The 16,324-nt window shown below is 43.8% G+C and overlaps 1 protein-coding gene across 6 annotated transcripts in view; it reads left to right on the top strand.

Annotated features, from left to right (window-relative positions):
• Dac (dachshund family transcription factor) overlaps positions 1-16,324 on the top strand; it is a 188,733-nt gene that overhangs the window by 75,318 nt on the left and 97,091 nt on the right. For 4 of the 6 annotated variants that reach the window (XM_072910043.1, XM_072910046.1, XM_072910045.1 and 1 more), the window contains one exon: positions 3,945-4,093. In XM_072910043.1, the coding sequence (XP_072766144.1) occupies positions 3,945-4,093 (149 nt within the window). The remainder of the gene's footprint in view (positions 1-3,944; positions 4,094-16,324) is intronic. The other 2 variants (XM_072910044.1, XM_072910042.1) reach the window with 1 other exon arrangement.

Below are 16,324 nucleotides of genomic sequence, written 5' to 3'. Positions count from 1 at the left end.
TTGTTTTGTAAGAAGTTTGGGCGACGTACACACGTACACTATGTCTCTTGCACATTGATCTTAACGGGAAATTATTGTGGTTTATCGTCCGAGTTTATCGTAATGGGCGCATGAGCTGTCAGATGCAGCTAGGGAATCGCGAGAAAACGCTCACGTTAAATTACATCGAGGTCGATTGCGCGCGGAGCGCGATGCCGCGCTTTCCACGGAAGCGGCTGCCGCATAATTAAGACAATTAAGGTACCCGCTATAAATCACACCGCGCACTCATCTACTTAAGGCTAATATCAGATCGGCGATCTAAGCGAGTACCACTTCCACGTACGTAAGCTAAATGCGCGCTCGATCTCTATCCCGTTTCATCGTCGGCGCGATCGCTGCAATTTTTTTTTTTTTTTTCTTTTTCTTTTTTCACGCTCGATTTCGCGAATTCTTCCGTTCGTCGAATCCGTTGGTTTAATACGTATTAAGGCGCAGACAATTCCACCTGCGTATCTGCGAGTCGGCGAGAGTGCCGACGTTCGGATGCCCCGACACCTTTCCAGCGAATTCGCATCGTGAATTCGACTCGATCGATTCGATTCGATCGGCCTCTCTCGCTACGTTTTGTTGCGCTGAGAGTTTTTTGCCGCAGCACGCAGCGCGACTACACCGGATATGCACTGGGGCGAGGGGACGGTTGAAAGAGCTAAAGACTCCTCGAAGTCGATAGATCGTTAAACGCCCCATCGCTTACGAAAGCCATGTAATTCTCCGCGAGTCGCACCGCGCGATCGGTCCTTCTCTCTCTCTCTCTCTCTCTCTCCTCTCTTCTCTTACATTTACTACTCCTCTCGCGTTTCGTGTTGCCTATTCTTTTTCCACATACATTTCTCCTTTCCTCTCTTCCTCTCTCGCCAATCCCATCGTCGATTTGTCTGTCTCTTTCCGTGGAGCGATCTGGTTCTCCACCGTAGGTGCAACGATCATTAGGGCGGGGAACGATCGGGATCGGGGCATAGCACCTGGCCCGATCATCGGCAACTCTTAATGCCCACACGCAATTCCGAATGAGAACCCGACCAAGTACAATATAGAAGTGTGCACGGCCGAATCTAATCGATCGATCGCACCACGCCGAATAACGTACAAAACGATCGTTCGGGCGATAATTTCCAGCCGTCTAACCGTTTCGCCCGCCCGAGAACTATACTCGATGCGACTCGTTTTGTGAAAAATAAGCGTACGCCGGATGTGTGTCCGTCTTATTCCGGCCGTATAAATCACGCGACAACAGTCGCACGGAGAAGCGTTCGCAAAGTATTCCATCTTCGATCGTCCGTTACGATTAAACCGCTTTAATTGTGGCTTACTCGTATATATAATTCGCGCACTCGTAAATACTCTGTCTAGAAGGACGTTGCCGCGACTCAACCTGTATAATTATCTGAAAGTGTTCTTACGGTAAAAGAGCATTAAATTAAAAACACTTGGTCGAGAATTATTTGCGATTCTGTCGATCAGAAATATCGTGTCGCGCAATTTTAGAAAAGAAATATTCTTTTGTTTACATTTCAGTATTTTTTAATACGATAAATGTCAATGTTTGAACATTACATTTGCCCTGACGTAATTACAATCGACGGCGTAGGTAAGTTAGCAGCTGATTTCCATTCGCTTAAAGAACGGATTAATTTTCTTGATATAAAACCAAATAGACGCTAGTTGAACGATTGCCGCAACGCGCGATTATTAGCGATCTCTTGATCCCTTGGTCAATAGTCCGATCCACGCCCGTTGCTCTGCCATTGTTTCGCCATGATGTTATATCCACAGGATAATACAAGAGATTATTACGTAAATATCTGACTCATTTGCTAGAAGAAAATTCACGTGCGAAAGAGATTTGTTGAAACCGTGACTTTTATCGACGAGCGCTTAAAAACGTAAAATGTAAACGGATTTGCCGCAATCTTTGGAGGATATGCATATCGTTTCAATCCGCTCGCGTCTCGGATTTCCAATCTCCAAGAGGCTGAACGCGATCTGCTCGCGCTAGTCGGCGCCTTTTCTTATTTCGCTGATCGTGCGGTACGCAAACAAATGCGCATTATGCGGAGTCTAAGCGCTCAGAAAGTGCGCTCGTGTTTTCGGTGTAACCCGAAGCTAAGCGGTTTAAGAGATCAACGCCGTATAAACCGACCGTCTGAGAATCGTCTGGGGATCCCGCGTGCGTGAGAGGCAGCAGTGAAAAAGGGATAGAGCGAGAGACAAGTAGCAAGGCGAAAAAGAATGTCGGTGGGACAGAGAGAGGGCGGAAGAGGAGGGAGGAAAGAAGTAGGAGCAGAGAGAGAGAGAGAGAGAGAGAGAGAGAGAGCAAGATTCTGGCGAAGAGGCAAAGTGAGAGGGCAGAAAGACAGGATGAAAAATTAGATTTACAAATCTGTCTTGACTACTATGAGATTGCTCGCTTACCGGTTAGTGGTGCTCAGCCTCTACCTCGTTATTCCCTAACGATCCTACATCTCTCTCTCTCTCTCCCTCTCTCTCTCTCTCTCTATGAAAATATAGCCGTGGACGTCGTATAAAGCGTGTATGTAATTAAGAAAACCATCTCGAGTCTCAAGAAACGCGCTTCGTTTATTCTTGCTGTTTAATCGAAGGTAATTGAATAGAGCATTTGGTACTTTAATCATATATAAAGATAGGTATAATGATTAAGAAGGGTTGAGAACATCCGCGGACAGTTAAATGCTATATCGAGAGTAAAAAAGGTAAAAAATCCCAGATATTTCCTTGCTAAAGCAAAAGGCAGCTCTGTATGCATGTATTTGGTGTGTCGTGTCGCAGGATATGAGATGTGCATGCGTAGAAGCTACGTGTATTGTGTATGTATGTTGTGCTTGTATGTGTGAGCGCCTCTCTGGCGCCTACCGCCTATGAAAAATGAACCTCCCTCCCGAGCGCGTCGGTATCATCGCCACTATCGTACAGATTGTTTCAACGGAGATCTTTCTTGTCTGCTTTGCCGCCGACAAAGCTCGAAAGGTGCCAGTGACGCTCATCAAAAGAAAACGCCGGCCATCTCGTACTTGATTTTAAAGCATAAATAGAAAGTAACTGAGTAACGCGAATTTTTTGAAAATAATATAAAGATAACATGTTATATTCAACGGTTCAATCAGAAGATTTGAAGGTAAAAATTATACATGTAATTTTGTACAATTTAATCTGTTATTATATATGTAATCGAGAAATACATGCACTAGTGTTTTGCTAGTAAGTATTACAAATGGAAGATGAATACAATTCTATTTGAGCAAAATGTATCTACTTAATTTAATGTATAGAAAATTATATGATATATACAGGGAAAGCCCCCTGTTATTTGTCTGAATGATTTTTCATTTTCCCTTAGTCACGTAAGAATCCGCTCTCGAGACGTTCGCACGATCTACGTAGATTAGCCATTAATGTTTTCAAATTGGTTCCTCGGCTAGTAAGCCGGGTGTTCCTGTAATGGTTTGCGTGGCGGCGCGGCTTCTCTTTTCTATAAGATTTCTCCTCTCTAAAATAATCTCGAAATCTGAACTCGAGATCCACTGAGGAGGCATTGCAAATAAAACTTATTCTTAAAGGAAATATCAGCAAACAGCCGTTGAAGTATTTTTGCATACATACATACATACATACATTTCGTGCCGTGCGGCAGTTTCGATTCGCGCAGTTTACAATTATCACTAATAACTCGCCGTTTCGATTCTCGCATTTTTCGCGATCCCTAATCAGATCTGGGAAGATCGCTATCACAGAAATGAATCGAGAAACTTGTTTACGCTGATATTTTCTCCTGAAATTTCAGCAGATAATCGGTCCCGATGAATATCGCGACCACAACGATCGGGGTAAGACATTACCTCGATGACAGGTGTCTCTAACCACAGTAACTCTCTCTCACTGTACAGCTCCAGGCCAGGAAGACCCCCAAAGCGAGCTTCCGTTGGATTGAGCCTCGCGGCCAGCCACCTAGCCGCGGCGGCTGGCCATCATCCTCAGCACTCTCTGAAGAAGCACAGGATGGACAACGGGGATTATTACGAGAACGGACACCTCGGTAAGTGCTTGCGCAAAAGATTATTTCATGATAAAAATATTTGCGTATGCGCGTTTGTGTGCCTTCAAATAATATCAAATATTTATAATTTCAAAGGTACTTGCTAAATTTTGATCGTGCTATTATTGTTATTGCAATTTAATTCGAGCGTGATGTACTTTTTTCGACAACTATAATTTTTTACTTTTTGCAAAAAGAAAAAAAAAAAAAAAATGTAGGCGCACAAACGCGAACGTTACCGTTGTACCAAATAGAGCACATACGTGCAAATAAACGTATGTAAGCGAGACCCACGCGCTTGATTACTGCCATCCGTACATGCGTTCCGGTATACACAGTGACCCTACCGATCAATTAATTAGGGGAATCAAACACACTTGGAGTGAGCAAATTAACTGCGACTGCACCGTCGTGTTGCGGCCTGCGGTGACGCGGTCGCCGATACTCGGGATATCGGTGCCCCGATATCGTACAATATCCCTTTACGCGAATTGCGTATACTCGCGCTGTCTTCACATTATCCCGATGCTGGATTCCGCGGATGGAGGAAGATTCCTTCCATTATATTCTCGATTTTTCTCGTACCATCGTACATCACTTTTTACGCATCGCCCTGCTGTAATTAATTGATTAATATATTTCTATTAATTATTAATAATATTTACTGTTATTAATATAACACGCAATTAACAATATAATCTCGCACGACTTTGTTCAACCTTGCGCGATATTTATCATTCGCTTGAAGTATCCGGAAGATCGATAAATGCGCATACAATATTCATTGGTTTATTTGCGCGGACTCTTTGTGCTCCTCGATAGCGCTTTGAAGGGTGTTCGTTGGGATGCGCTTATTTCGCAGATATATTATCATCGGGGGACACACAGAGCGAGAGAACGAGCGACAGAGAGAAAGAGAAAGACAGACAGAGAGAGAGAGAGAGAGAGAAACACGGTTATTGCCGTCAACGTTGGGAGAAGGAAATCGTTAAATCACGTCATACGGCGGCGGCGTCGATCGACGTTCGGAAATTGTTTAAGCAAATAATCGCGAACACGCCGGCCGACCAATTTTACGGGCAAATACGTTTCACGGTGCAACGTTAATGAATTAATGCCGCGGCGCGCGCGTTGGCGCGGTCCCGCGCCTGCAGCCAGCCAGGCTGCGCTCGCTCGCTCGCTCTCTCGCCGCTCTCGTCGGGGTAAATGTTGAAACGGCCGGCAATTAATTACGGCCGTGCGGTAATTGTATAATTGTTTTACGATTGGAGCCGGTAGTTCCCTCCCTCCTCCCTGTCGCTTACCTCTCATCGTGCAACCTGCCCGATTGCGCTCGATCTGTTCACCTGGAATATACACCATCGGTATATATGATATGAATGCGCTCTTGCGAGAGAGACAACTTGTAAAGATAAAAATTATACGTCTTTCCTAATTGTGATAATTGCGTAAGATGAAATATATTATATGTACGAGAAAGATGCAGAGAAAGGAAATTTGGCGGACGAATGATTTTTTTCAATTTTGCGCGATGAATCGCGACGCTTTTCGTATAACGCAATTAATAAACTCAATAAGCGAGATCTCTGATCCGCGATAACGGAAGCGAAACACGCATTCGAGAGCACAATGGATCGACATTGTAGGAGCGTATACGCGCGCGAGAACCCCCATCGCATCCGATACGCGTGTGTTATCTCTACGAAATTAAAAGCGATGAGAAAAATAAATAACCATAGATGGGCTGTAGGAGAAGGAGAGAGAGAGAGAGAGAGAGAGAGACGACGAAGGTGAGGGTTTCGAAAGCGGCTGTTTCGCGCCGCGTGCGCGTCGTGATGAGATGAGATGAGATTGCGAGCCCATCAGTCATATTTATTTTTAAATCAAACACTTTTTTTCAAATGATATAGATTTATAATTTTTAAAATTAATTAATTAACGGAATTCCGCCCTAATCGTTTAATGCATCAATCGCGGGGGTATCATTAATCAAATTGACCCGGCGTAATTTATATTACATGACCTAATGCATATATCGAATTGTTTATTAGCGCGCGAGCTAAGTCAATTATCCGGCCGGTTTCGACGAACATTAGCTTAAATATAACCGAATTTGTCGTTAATAAATAATTTCGATTTCTCCTCAAGAGCACTCGTCAGATATAACATTGTAAATGTACGTGTAATCGTACCATGAACTCGATGAACTTTATCGGCAATGCTCGCGCATTATAACTAATACATTGTGTCGACCAGTGTAATCGTTTGGTCGTTTAACGTTTACGGATAGCGGCGCTTCGGTGTGTGGTGGCAACATAAATTTCAGATAGCTGCTCGAAGAGCATGGGATACACACACACACACACACACACACACATGCAAAAAAAGAGAGAGAGAGAGAGAGAGAGAGAGAGAGAGAGAGAGAGAGAGTGGAGAGCGTGTCGCGCTCGTTGGGTGGCTGGATGGATGGGTGGTTGGTTGGTCGGTTGGGCGGGTGGGTTCGGCTGGACGGGCCGCGGCTTGAAACGACGGTGTACTGCCAAGCGAATGCTCATAAAAGCATTGATTAACTGTTAGCGGTCGTAGGTCAGCCGGCACACGGCTGGCTCGTGTACCAATAAAATCCGGCTAATAGTGACCCGACATCGTTTCAATATCATGCGTCGACCATCCCGAAAGCTCTCGTTGATTGTCGCGTCCGCGACAATTTTCACGCTCAAAACAGTAATCGCGTCAAGATTCCCCTCGTTCCTAAATTCTCATTCTACTTTGCGAATCGATCATTAAGCGACGTGATATTTCCAATTGCTGGTAATGGAATGAAAGTACTTTAGAAAAATATGTAGCGTGGATTTTTAGAGTCAACAACGATCGAAATAATGCACTTCTGCGTCTTCCGTTTTTAGCTGTAAGAACTCCCGCTCGTAAATTGCTTTACGCATTTCCGGGAGTCGTGCATATGTAAGATTTTAATTGCTGTCGGCAGGCATGAGTACTTAATGAGCAGTTATGTTTTGTTGATGGTTTGATAACGAGAATAGATTACTATGAACGGGTATTCCTTTCTCTATGGCGGTGGTACTTGTATATTTATAATTAGGTGTTATCATTGGTTGATGAAGAACTTAATAACTAGCGTTATTATTACTAATTTACTTGGTAATTACAAGTTAATGTTTAAAATAGTCGCGATTACGTTATTAAAACTGGCCATCTTTTTTACATGTAGTTATATTTCGTATTAATTATCAAATGAAGATTCCACATCCTATCTTTCCTCATGTAATATTTATGAAGAAAATTGTTTTATATGCCAGAAAAAAAAAAATCTAAAATCACCATATATACTTTCGGGAACAAAAAAAAAGAACGTTAAATATATCGCAAGAGTAGCATATTACAACTGTTGACGGAAGGATATATGTGTATATATGTATTATATAACGTGTGTTATACATATAACCCACAAGATTTGTATTCAATCCTCCTGACCGCGGATTATCAAAGTCACAAAGTTGTGGTTAACCAATTGATCAAGTAGCTACGCGAAGTAATTAACGAATAGGGGAACCGCTTATTGTAACTTATTGAAGTGTGTGTGTGTGTTATTAATTTTTTCTGCAAAATAATTTTTGTTTTATCGAAATGTTTTGGGTACATGAATATTCCGTGAGTCATTAAAGAATACAAAAATATTATACTCTGCAATTAAAAATTACATACTCTGCAGAGTATAATATTTTTATGTTCTTTAATGGCGCACGGAATATTCAAGTTCTCGGATGCAAAAGAATTTTTATTGAGAATATCAACGATATTATTATTTCGAAGAAAAAATAATTATATTTTCAAACTTAATTTTTTAGCGAAAAAAATTTACTTGCTCAATTTCATTCAATTTAATGAAATTTTATTATTAAATTATTAATTGCTACTGTAAATATTAACTGTAAGGTTCTCGATATTAATGCATAAGCGAATGAAATGACTGGGGAAAGAGAGAGAGAGAGAGTCGTGCGATATAATCTCAATGGATCTATTATTTTTGCCTCTGCATCTCCAGAGGCCGTTTCGGTCGATTTTCTACCTCTCATTAGTTACAATCAAGGTTTACTGTGTTGGCCCGGCACGGCCGCGCTTGATTGTTTTTTACGAGAGGAAACAAGTAGACGAACTAGCGTGCACGGCGTGGCGAAAAAACGGTCGCAAAGTGGAGGCTGCGCAGAGAAATGTAAAGAAAGCGTCAGGTAACCGATGTGAAGTAACAAAAACACTAGCATATTTAAATTTTCTCTTCATTTTTGTAACAGCCATTACAGCTTTATCGTGCATCGCATGACCGTAAATCAATCGCGTCGAGAATTTTCGCGTTTCATCGCTTTTTGTATCGTGAGGGAAGACAGCGCATAATCGTATCGCAAATGAAGACATCAACAAGCAAAGACAAAAAAGTCAAGAAAGAGAGAGAGAGAGAGAGAGAGAGAGAGAGAGAGAAGAACAAAGAGCGAAAGAAAAAGAGAGGTTTCTTTGCATGTGACGAGAAAAAAAGGATTATTATTAATATCCACTATACATAGCATCTGCTTCCCAAACTCATGTGTCAAAAACTGCGGCTGCAGGACCGTCATATAAACAGATGGATATTAGATTGCGCCACGTGTCTGATTACATCTCGCTCTTTTTTACGGTGCAAAGAATGTGGATAAAATTGGCAAAAATAGCGAGTCGTAGTATCTTGTAAAAATATCGATTTCGTCGCGGGAAACATATTTGCATCAATGTTTTGACTTGTCAGTATTGCTTGAAAAAAATAAAAGGAGCAACCGCGGTGAACACGAGTGAACGACACGTGCATATACACGCGTCGCGTACACCAGCTGCGAGGGCAGTCATAAAATCCGCCTCTCAAAACTCTTGCGAAATACGACAGAATTTTAGTACGACTTAATTACGACGGTCGCGCTTTGCTTCATCGTTCTTTTTATTTCATAAAGACCCGAGGGTATTTGTGAGGCTTCAGTGTTGCTTATTCATTTAAAAATCATAATCGTACATCTTGCGTATATTTTATTAAATTGTGGGCTATTTTAAATCACATTGTTGCGCATAGATTTATCGAGATTTGAAATATTCTGTAGTTCTTTTGCTCTTTAGAGAAAGATTATCTTGTTCTTTGGTTAATAACACATTTTCTGAAATCTATAAATCATTTTTAATGTGATTCGTGTACGGGACAACAGGGTATATTACACCGATATCGCGTATTGTGTGTTTGAAACCGCGGGAATTTGATACCAATAGAGGAGATCGGCGAAAGTGAAACGCTTTTTGGGTAAAGTGACGGCAATTTCCTGATTAAAACCGCGACTAATTGGTTCAAAAATCTGTACAATTTCCGCGCAGTCTCGCGCTGCGCCGGCCCGGATGGTGGTTGGTGATGGCGATGGCCGAATGATGGTGGTGGTGGTGGTGGTGGTGGTGGTGATGGTGGTGGTGGTCAACAATTTACTCGTTAGCAGGCCGACGAGTGTGCCGCGCCGCTCAATTAACTTGCGAATCAACGAGCCGGCCGCTTTGTCCGCGCGCGAATATTTCTGTGTAATTCGTACGGGCCCTCGTGACCAACAAACGCGCGTGATGCGGGAAATAAAAAGAGAGAAAGAGAGGGCCGGCCAGAGGCAACCACCGCGGGGTGTGGGAGGGCTAACAGAAAAATAACGGTGCGAGCAAATGAAAACCGACACCGGCCGCTGTTTTCCGACCGTAAAAGGTCGGTATGGCCTGGGCGAATGTCTTTCGAGAACGATCGAAAAATGATGGTTTTGTATCGTGTTTTGTATCGCTAGTGTTACAAACGCGTGAAAACAACCGTCCAAATTAGTTACAAATTAGTCCGCGTACCTGGAAATGGCGATTTTTATTACGATATCTCCTTGCGAGAAACGTTCGTCGCACGCGTACATTGCGCGTCGTTTTAACGACGGCACAGGCTTAATCTTTATTTTAATAATCGCATAAACGGCGTCCGGACGGAACATATCGCCGAAGAGTGGACGGGTTTACACGCGAGCGGAACGGCGAACGGCGACACACGTGGCTTTAAAACGCTCGACAATTGGACTCACATGGCGCATCAAAGGACATAAACCTGGCCACCGTAAAAAGTTTATGAACGTTCGTGATTTTACTGCGGCTAGGAGCACCTAATTCTGCAACATTCCTTGTTCGTGACAGATTTCTCAATAATGAAAACAATAATTGAAACATATCTTTTATCGAGATAATTCAGTTTAATATCATAATTCATTTTATTATTGATCTGGAATGTTGCGTCATACGTGAGATTAATAAATTTATATAAATAAAAAAAAAAAAATACAAAATTAAAAGGTTTACAAACATAATCGATATAAATGATTGGTTTCTACGCAAATCCGACCATGTTTTTCGGACTAGATCGCGGATAATGAAAATACCTGGCGGGTATCGTACAATCGAAAAAACCGGTATCGTTCGCTCTTCGTCTTTCCTTTGATATAGTTTTCTCTTTCTTTCGTTCTATCCCATGCTCTTTCTCTCTCTTTCTCTCTCTCTCTCTCTCTCTCTCTCTCTCTCTCTCTCTCTCTCTCTCTTTCTGTCTTTATCAACAGCCTTATGCTTGTCGACGCACAAAAGTGGCCCGTACCAGCTTCTGGGAAGGGAAGGGGAAATTCATCCAGTCAGAAGATATTAATAACAAAATATGATATAATGGGAGCATCCCCTGTGCGCGAAATACAATACAATGTTTATGCAGAGGATTAAGCGATGTTGTGAGATCACGTGAAAAGTATCGACCCCGCTGAGACCGACCGAGCGTTCGCCACGCGGATAGCCGGGCCGGACTATTGCAACGCTGGCCGGCGGGCAGCAGGGGCAGATGGTTCGGGAACACGGGGCCCCGGTTTCGATCCTCAGTTTTGATTAGCCCGCGGGAGAGATTTACCTTTGAGATTAGGCTTGGATACGATTTTTCGTGACGGCCGGAGCGATTTCGAAACGTAATGTTTCGCCCGTTTGTCTCCGTCATTCTGCGCCAACACAACAAGTCCCGTCTCTCTTATCTTTCGAGACAGAAACGGAAATTGATCAAAAAAATAGTTGTGCCTCGCGCCACAAACGAATCGAGTCGCGTTCTGAGTGCATAATCGGAGAACAACGGCTGCATTATATATATAGGCAACCGGACGAAATCAATCGGGGTATATATATATATATATATATATTCGGACGGTGTCGGTAATCGGATCATCGAAATTTCAGGTCTTTCGTTTCCTTGGGCCGATAAATTTCGCGTCGTATAAAATATGCGCCGATTTATATTCGGTCCGGCCGATCCTCTTTTCGCGGGGCGCGCTTTTAGACGCGGAGCGAAACCCGAAATCTGGCCCCGCGGGTACGATCGAGAGGAGGAAGAGTATATTCGCCGGAGATAGATAATTTCGCGAAAGACGTAGCCGCGCGATCGTACCTAATTTTATAAATTCGGAGTACGTTCATCGAAGGGCTCGGCCCTCCCAGAGGAGAGAAGAGACGGTGGACGAGGCAAAAGGACGGAGATCGCAGAGAGAGAGAGAGAGAGAGAGCGAGGGAGTAAATAGAATAGGAACAAAAGAAGATTCAAGATTCCCCCAACGGCCTCCGGGTTGGCACTGTTATATTATGCAGAGCGCCCGAAGACAAAGCGACAGAATACGTCGGGGAAACCGTTAAAAAGTGGACGAAAGGCCGGTGATCAAGACAAAGAGGAGAAGAGTGGAGGGCAGGATGACGTTAGTTCCAACTTGGACAGTAAGGTGGAAGAGACATGAGAGAGAAAAGGAAAGAGAGAAAGAGAGAAAGAGAGAAAATTACAGATAGAAAGAGTGAGAAAGACGAGGGAGACGATCGTCTACGATGCACGAGGAGTGTAAATAATACTAAGGCTGATTGTGGGCGTGGCTGACAGAACTCTAAAAACCTTCGACTATATATCAAAGGGTTTACTGCCCTTGGATGATTTTCTCTCGTAACGGAGGAGAGACGCTGGAAGAACAAATACTGGACCGCTGCGTGCGAGAAGAGTGGGAAGAAAGCTGACAGTCGGAGGAAGGGAAGACTCGATGAAGCTGCGATGCGAAGATTTGCAGTGGACTCGAAAAGAAAAAAAAAAAAAAAAAAAAAAAAAAAAGTTTTGCGGCTTCTCTCGTACATTATTGTCGTTACAATATATACCGCGAACAAAATTAGTTGCTTCTTCTGCTTCCTCTTCTCTTCGACAATCTTCATAATCTTCTCGCATCTGTCAGCTAAGATGTTTCGTCTATATCTTAATACTCTATTCTATATTATATTCTATTTTATTATCCATTCCCTTGGGATTACAATTTTATATACATACTTGTAAATATTTACATATACCTGTACCTAAACTATAGCTTAATATTCTCGCGTTGTTTTTTACGACGAAAAAGATCTATAAATGTCTATAAATGATTGAAAGAAGTATATTATTAATATATTTATTAATTCTTCAGGAATAATCATCTACATCTTGTAAGAAAATACTAATTTCGATGATCGTTTAGACGCGTTTACTTATTAGTATCGCGCGAGATACGTTTCAATCTCGACATTTCGTACTATCCGATCGATCGATTAAGAGAGATAGTGTAGAGCAGGAAAACGAGGAAAGAGGAATACACAACGAAGCGGAGGAGGAGCAAGGAGGTGTGTGGATACCCATGGCATCCACTCTCTCCTCTGTTCTTTCCAGACTCGACGGACGTTGGGAGCTACCTCGATGGCTGCCCGCCTGCTTGCTGGCCTGGCTGGCTGGTTGCTTGCTTGCTTCGACTCTCGATTACTTGAAAAACCGGATTCCTCCTGCGCGAAACTGTGTTTCCCGTCTTGTGTTTATGTACCAATACACGCTTGGATGGAACAATGTTGGTTATTCCGCTGCATATGTGTACGTAGCAACCGCGCGTCTTTCCGTTGCACTCGATTTTGATCTTCGATCGGTCCAGATTCTTGCGTTCGCACGATTCGCACGCTTAAATAGACAGCGATTATTTACGTACTCTTTTAATTGAGCGAGAAATCGAAATTCAGAGCTCGCGACTACACGAGCGAACTGAATTTCAAACAGAAGAGAACAGCTCGTCGGTACTCGAGTGGAGTCGCGATGTCATCGGCCATAGCCGGAGGGTCGGTGTTCGAGGGTTAAATCCAAGGGTTTTGAGGGAGTCGGTGTCGAGGGTAAACATATGTATATACGTGCCTAAGCACGAACACGCGCTTATGGCAAATTCGGGCAAGCGTGGCCCTCGGTAGATTTCTTCGTCGTTTGGTAAGAACAATAGCGGTTGCGTTGAGGACGGCGGGCACAAAGGGCATATTTTCCGAATAATTTCACATGACCCTTCTTTCGCCAGTACTTTGCCGACCGAAAGAAGCGCGATATCCTCCGTTTGGAAGACGAAAAGAACCGCAACGACGAGTGCAAGTCCCGCGGCGCGCAAGTCTCGGAAAGAAATATTTTTGACGATTTAATTGACGAAACTGATTACATTGTTCTCTAACATTCACATTGCTAAGATAAAATTTATGCGAATTTAGTTTTTTTAGTTCTTGATACATTTATATCAGAGTACGTCGATTTAACTTTAATGACAAATTAATATATTACTATATTAGAGGTTTCTCATATTGAGTATACATATATTTTTTAAATTGCACTGAAATGGTATACGATTGTACTTGTAATAATGATTGCGACAAGAATAATCGATTGTATGATGCTTAATAAATTCCATTCGCATTGTATGTACGTGTATACGTGTATGCTGTTGAGCCTTCATTCATATCCGACGCATCGTGGCGGCGGCGAGTCGTAGGACGAGGGAAAAGACGTGACGAGACCGACGAGAGATACCGGGCACTCATTTAGTCCGGCAATTTATTCTCGCGTTTTGTAATTAACACCAAGAAAGAAGTAGCAGAAGTTATTCTTCTCCTACGGGCACGGGACGGCGTGGCACGGGTGGAAGCGACTACTCCGGTCAGTCTGCCTCCTCCCCCACCGTCATTTCGCTTCGACTCGCTCCACCTTCGACTCTTCCTCACGTGAAGAAAACGTACGTATCACTATTAAGCGTCAGGATTGAGGCCCGGAACCTCCTGAACCAACTCGAGAATGAGAAACCGAAGAAGAAGAAGAAGAAGACGAAGAAGAAGAAGAAGAAGAAGAAGAAGAAGGAGAAGAAAATGGAAAGGAACGCAGAAAGAAGGAGACGCGGATGAGAAGGGAGAAGAACAGAGAAGAGGAAATGAGAGCGGGGGAGAGGGAGGAGGGAAAGATGAGGCATCGGCGAGGAGAGGAAGAAGAAGAAGAACGGAGGAGGATGATGGAGGCCTCTCCTCTGCATGCCACCGCAGTCAGCCCCAGACAGAAAGCGGTCTGTATAATTATGGGTTGTCACCTCATCAGAGCTCCTCTGGGAGGGGGCCGGGGGGGGGGGGAGGTAGCGGCGCGTTCGTTTGCGCGGGGGCAAGGGGGCGGGAGGTTATAGGAGTGCAATCTTTAACTCAAATTGTGTTTTATCGTCTTTCGCATTTGGCTTTTAAGGTCCCGGCGACCAGCGACCCAGAGGGTGATCGAGCCGCCCAAAGCGCTTCCTTTTTCGGACCTTTTGCACGATTTTCTCAGAATAGCGACAGTTCTCACTATTAACGCGACATAATGCCTATCCCGGAGTATATTGTTTGTCCATTCGTTCGCGAGCGAGAGAGAGAGAGAGAGAGAGAGAGAGAGAGAGAGAGAGAGAGAGAGAGAGAGAGAGAGAGAGAGAGAGAGAAAGAGAGAGTGCTCGCTTATTACGGTGCGGAGCGCGTTGAAGCAGACAAGAGATCGAGATCTCGACGCGCCTTTAAAAAGAAGGGAATGCGTATTCTTCGAGAGAGACAGGCGAGAGATTGTGCGTAGCGTCACGCGTCGAGGATCACGGAACGTCTTCATCGATCACGAAACGCTGCATGCATTGTGGATTCGGTAAATACGTATTGTCGGGACTATCAAATTGCGAAACATGTATTTTAAAGTATTTACAATGATCGAAACACATGCTTCGATGCTTTTCTCAACCGTCTCTTTCTCTCTCGCTTTTTCTCGTGCATCTCGGTGTTTCTCCGTCTCTCTCTCGCCATTCTATCTCGTTCGCTTTCGCGCATACATACCAGTCTGCGTGAGGGCAGATATAAAAAAAAGGGGCACTGCGCGAGAAGGTACTGAGGCTAAGTGGCGAGTTTAGAGAGATTTCATTAAATCATATGGATTGGGGATAATGTATGTTATTGAGCGGAGCGTTCAAATCGCGCTCTATAAGTTGTAATAAGTCCAATTTTAGGACCGGTCATGGGCCGGGTCTCGCAGTGGTTGTCGAGCGACTCGGTCGCCTGCTGGCCGTCGGCTGCCAATTGGCCCGGGGCCGGTGCGGAATGACAGTCACTGGGACCGGCGAACCCACCACTTACTCGTCAAACGGCCAGCCGGTCCGCCGAAATCACTGCCATTTAGATAATTTGTAATGAATAGGCACTACTCATTCCATACCCCTTCCCATTTCTTTCCGTCTCCGTCTTCTACTTCTCTCTCGCGCATGGCTTGGACCCCGAAAGGGCGCGTTGGGCTATTGGCCGAATGACAACAGTATCGTTTATCTAATATTTCATAGGACGACGCGGATGACGGTTCCGAGAAAGAAAGACGCAATAAATCGCGACGGGATATGCCGCGAGCATTCCAGTACCGTCGAACTTGAGCGAGACCACTTAAGAAAGAATTCGAGAATTTCATCCTCGCCCGAGAGCGAAAAGGAATGGCCTCGACAAGTTTCAAACGCATGTATGCAGAGAGAAAGAGAGAGAGAGAGAGAGAGAGAGAGAAGGTTGCTGCAGGCGCAAAATCTGAACGCGATGTGTGATCTAAACGCGGAAGTGAATTTCATATCTCAATGCATAAGATTATATATCGATATCGAAATATATTTAAGGAGGAAAATATATCGATATGTTGGCATTGGTGTAATAAATAGTGGCGCGTTCTTCTCGCGCGTTTCCCCTGCAACGAGAGACACGCGTCGAAGGTACGTGGCATCGATCAAAAAACGTGACTACGCATACATTATCGCGTTGTCGACTAACAAAAGGGAG

Source organism: Anoplolepis gracilipes, chromosome 17 (genome assembly GCF_047496725.1).
Source record: "Anoplolepis gracilipes chromosome 17, ASM4749672v1, whole genome shotgun sequence".
Classification (NCBI taxonomy): Eukaryota; Metazoa; Arthropoda; class Insecta; order Hymenoptera; family Formicidae; genus Anoplolepis; species Anoplolepis gracilipes.
The sequence above is the reverse complement of the archived record's forward strand: the minus strand, read 5'-3'. Positions and strand labels throughout refer to the sequence as shown.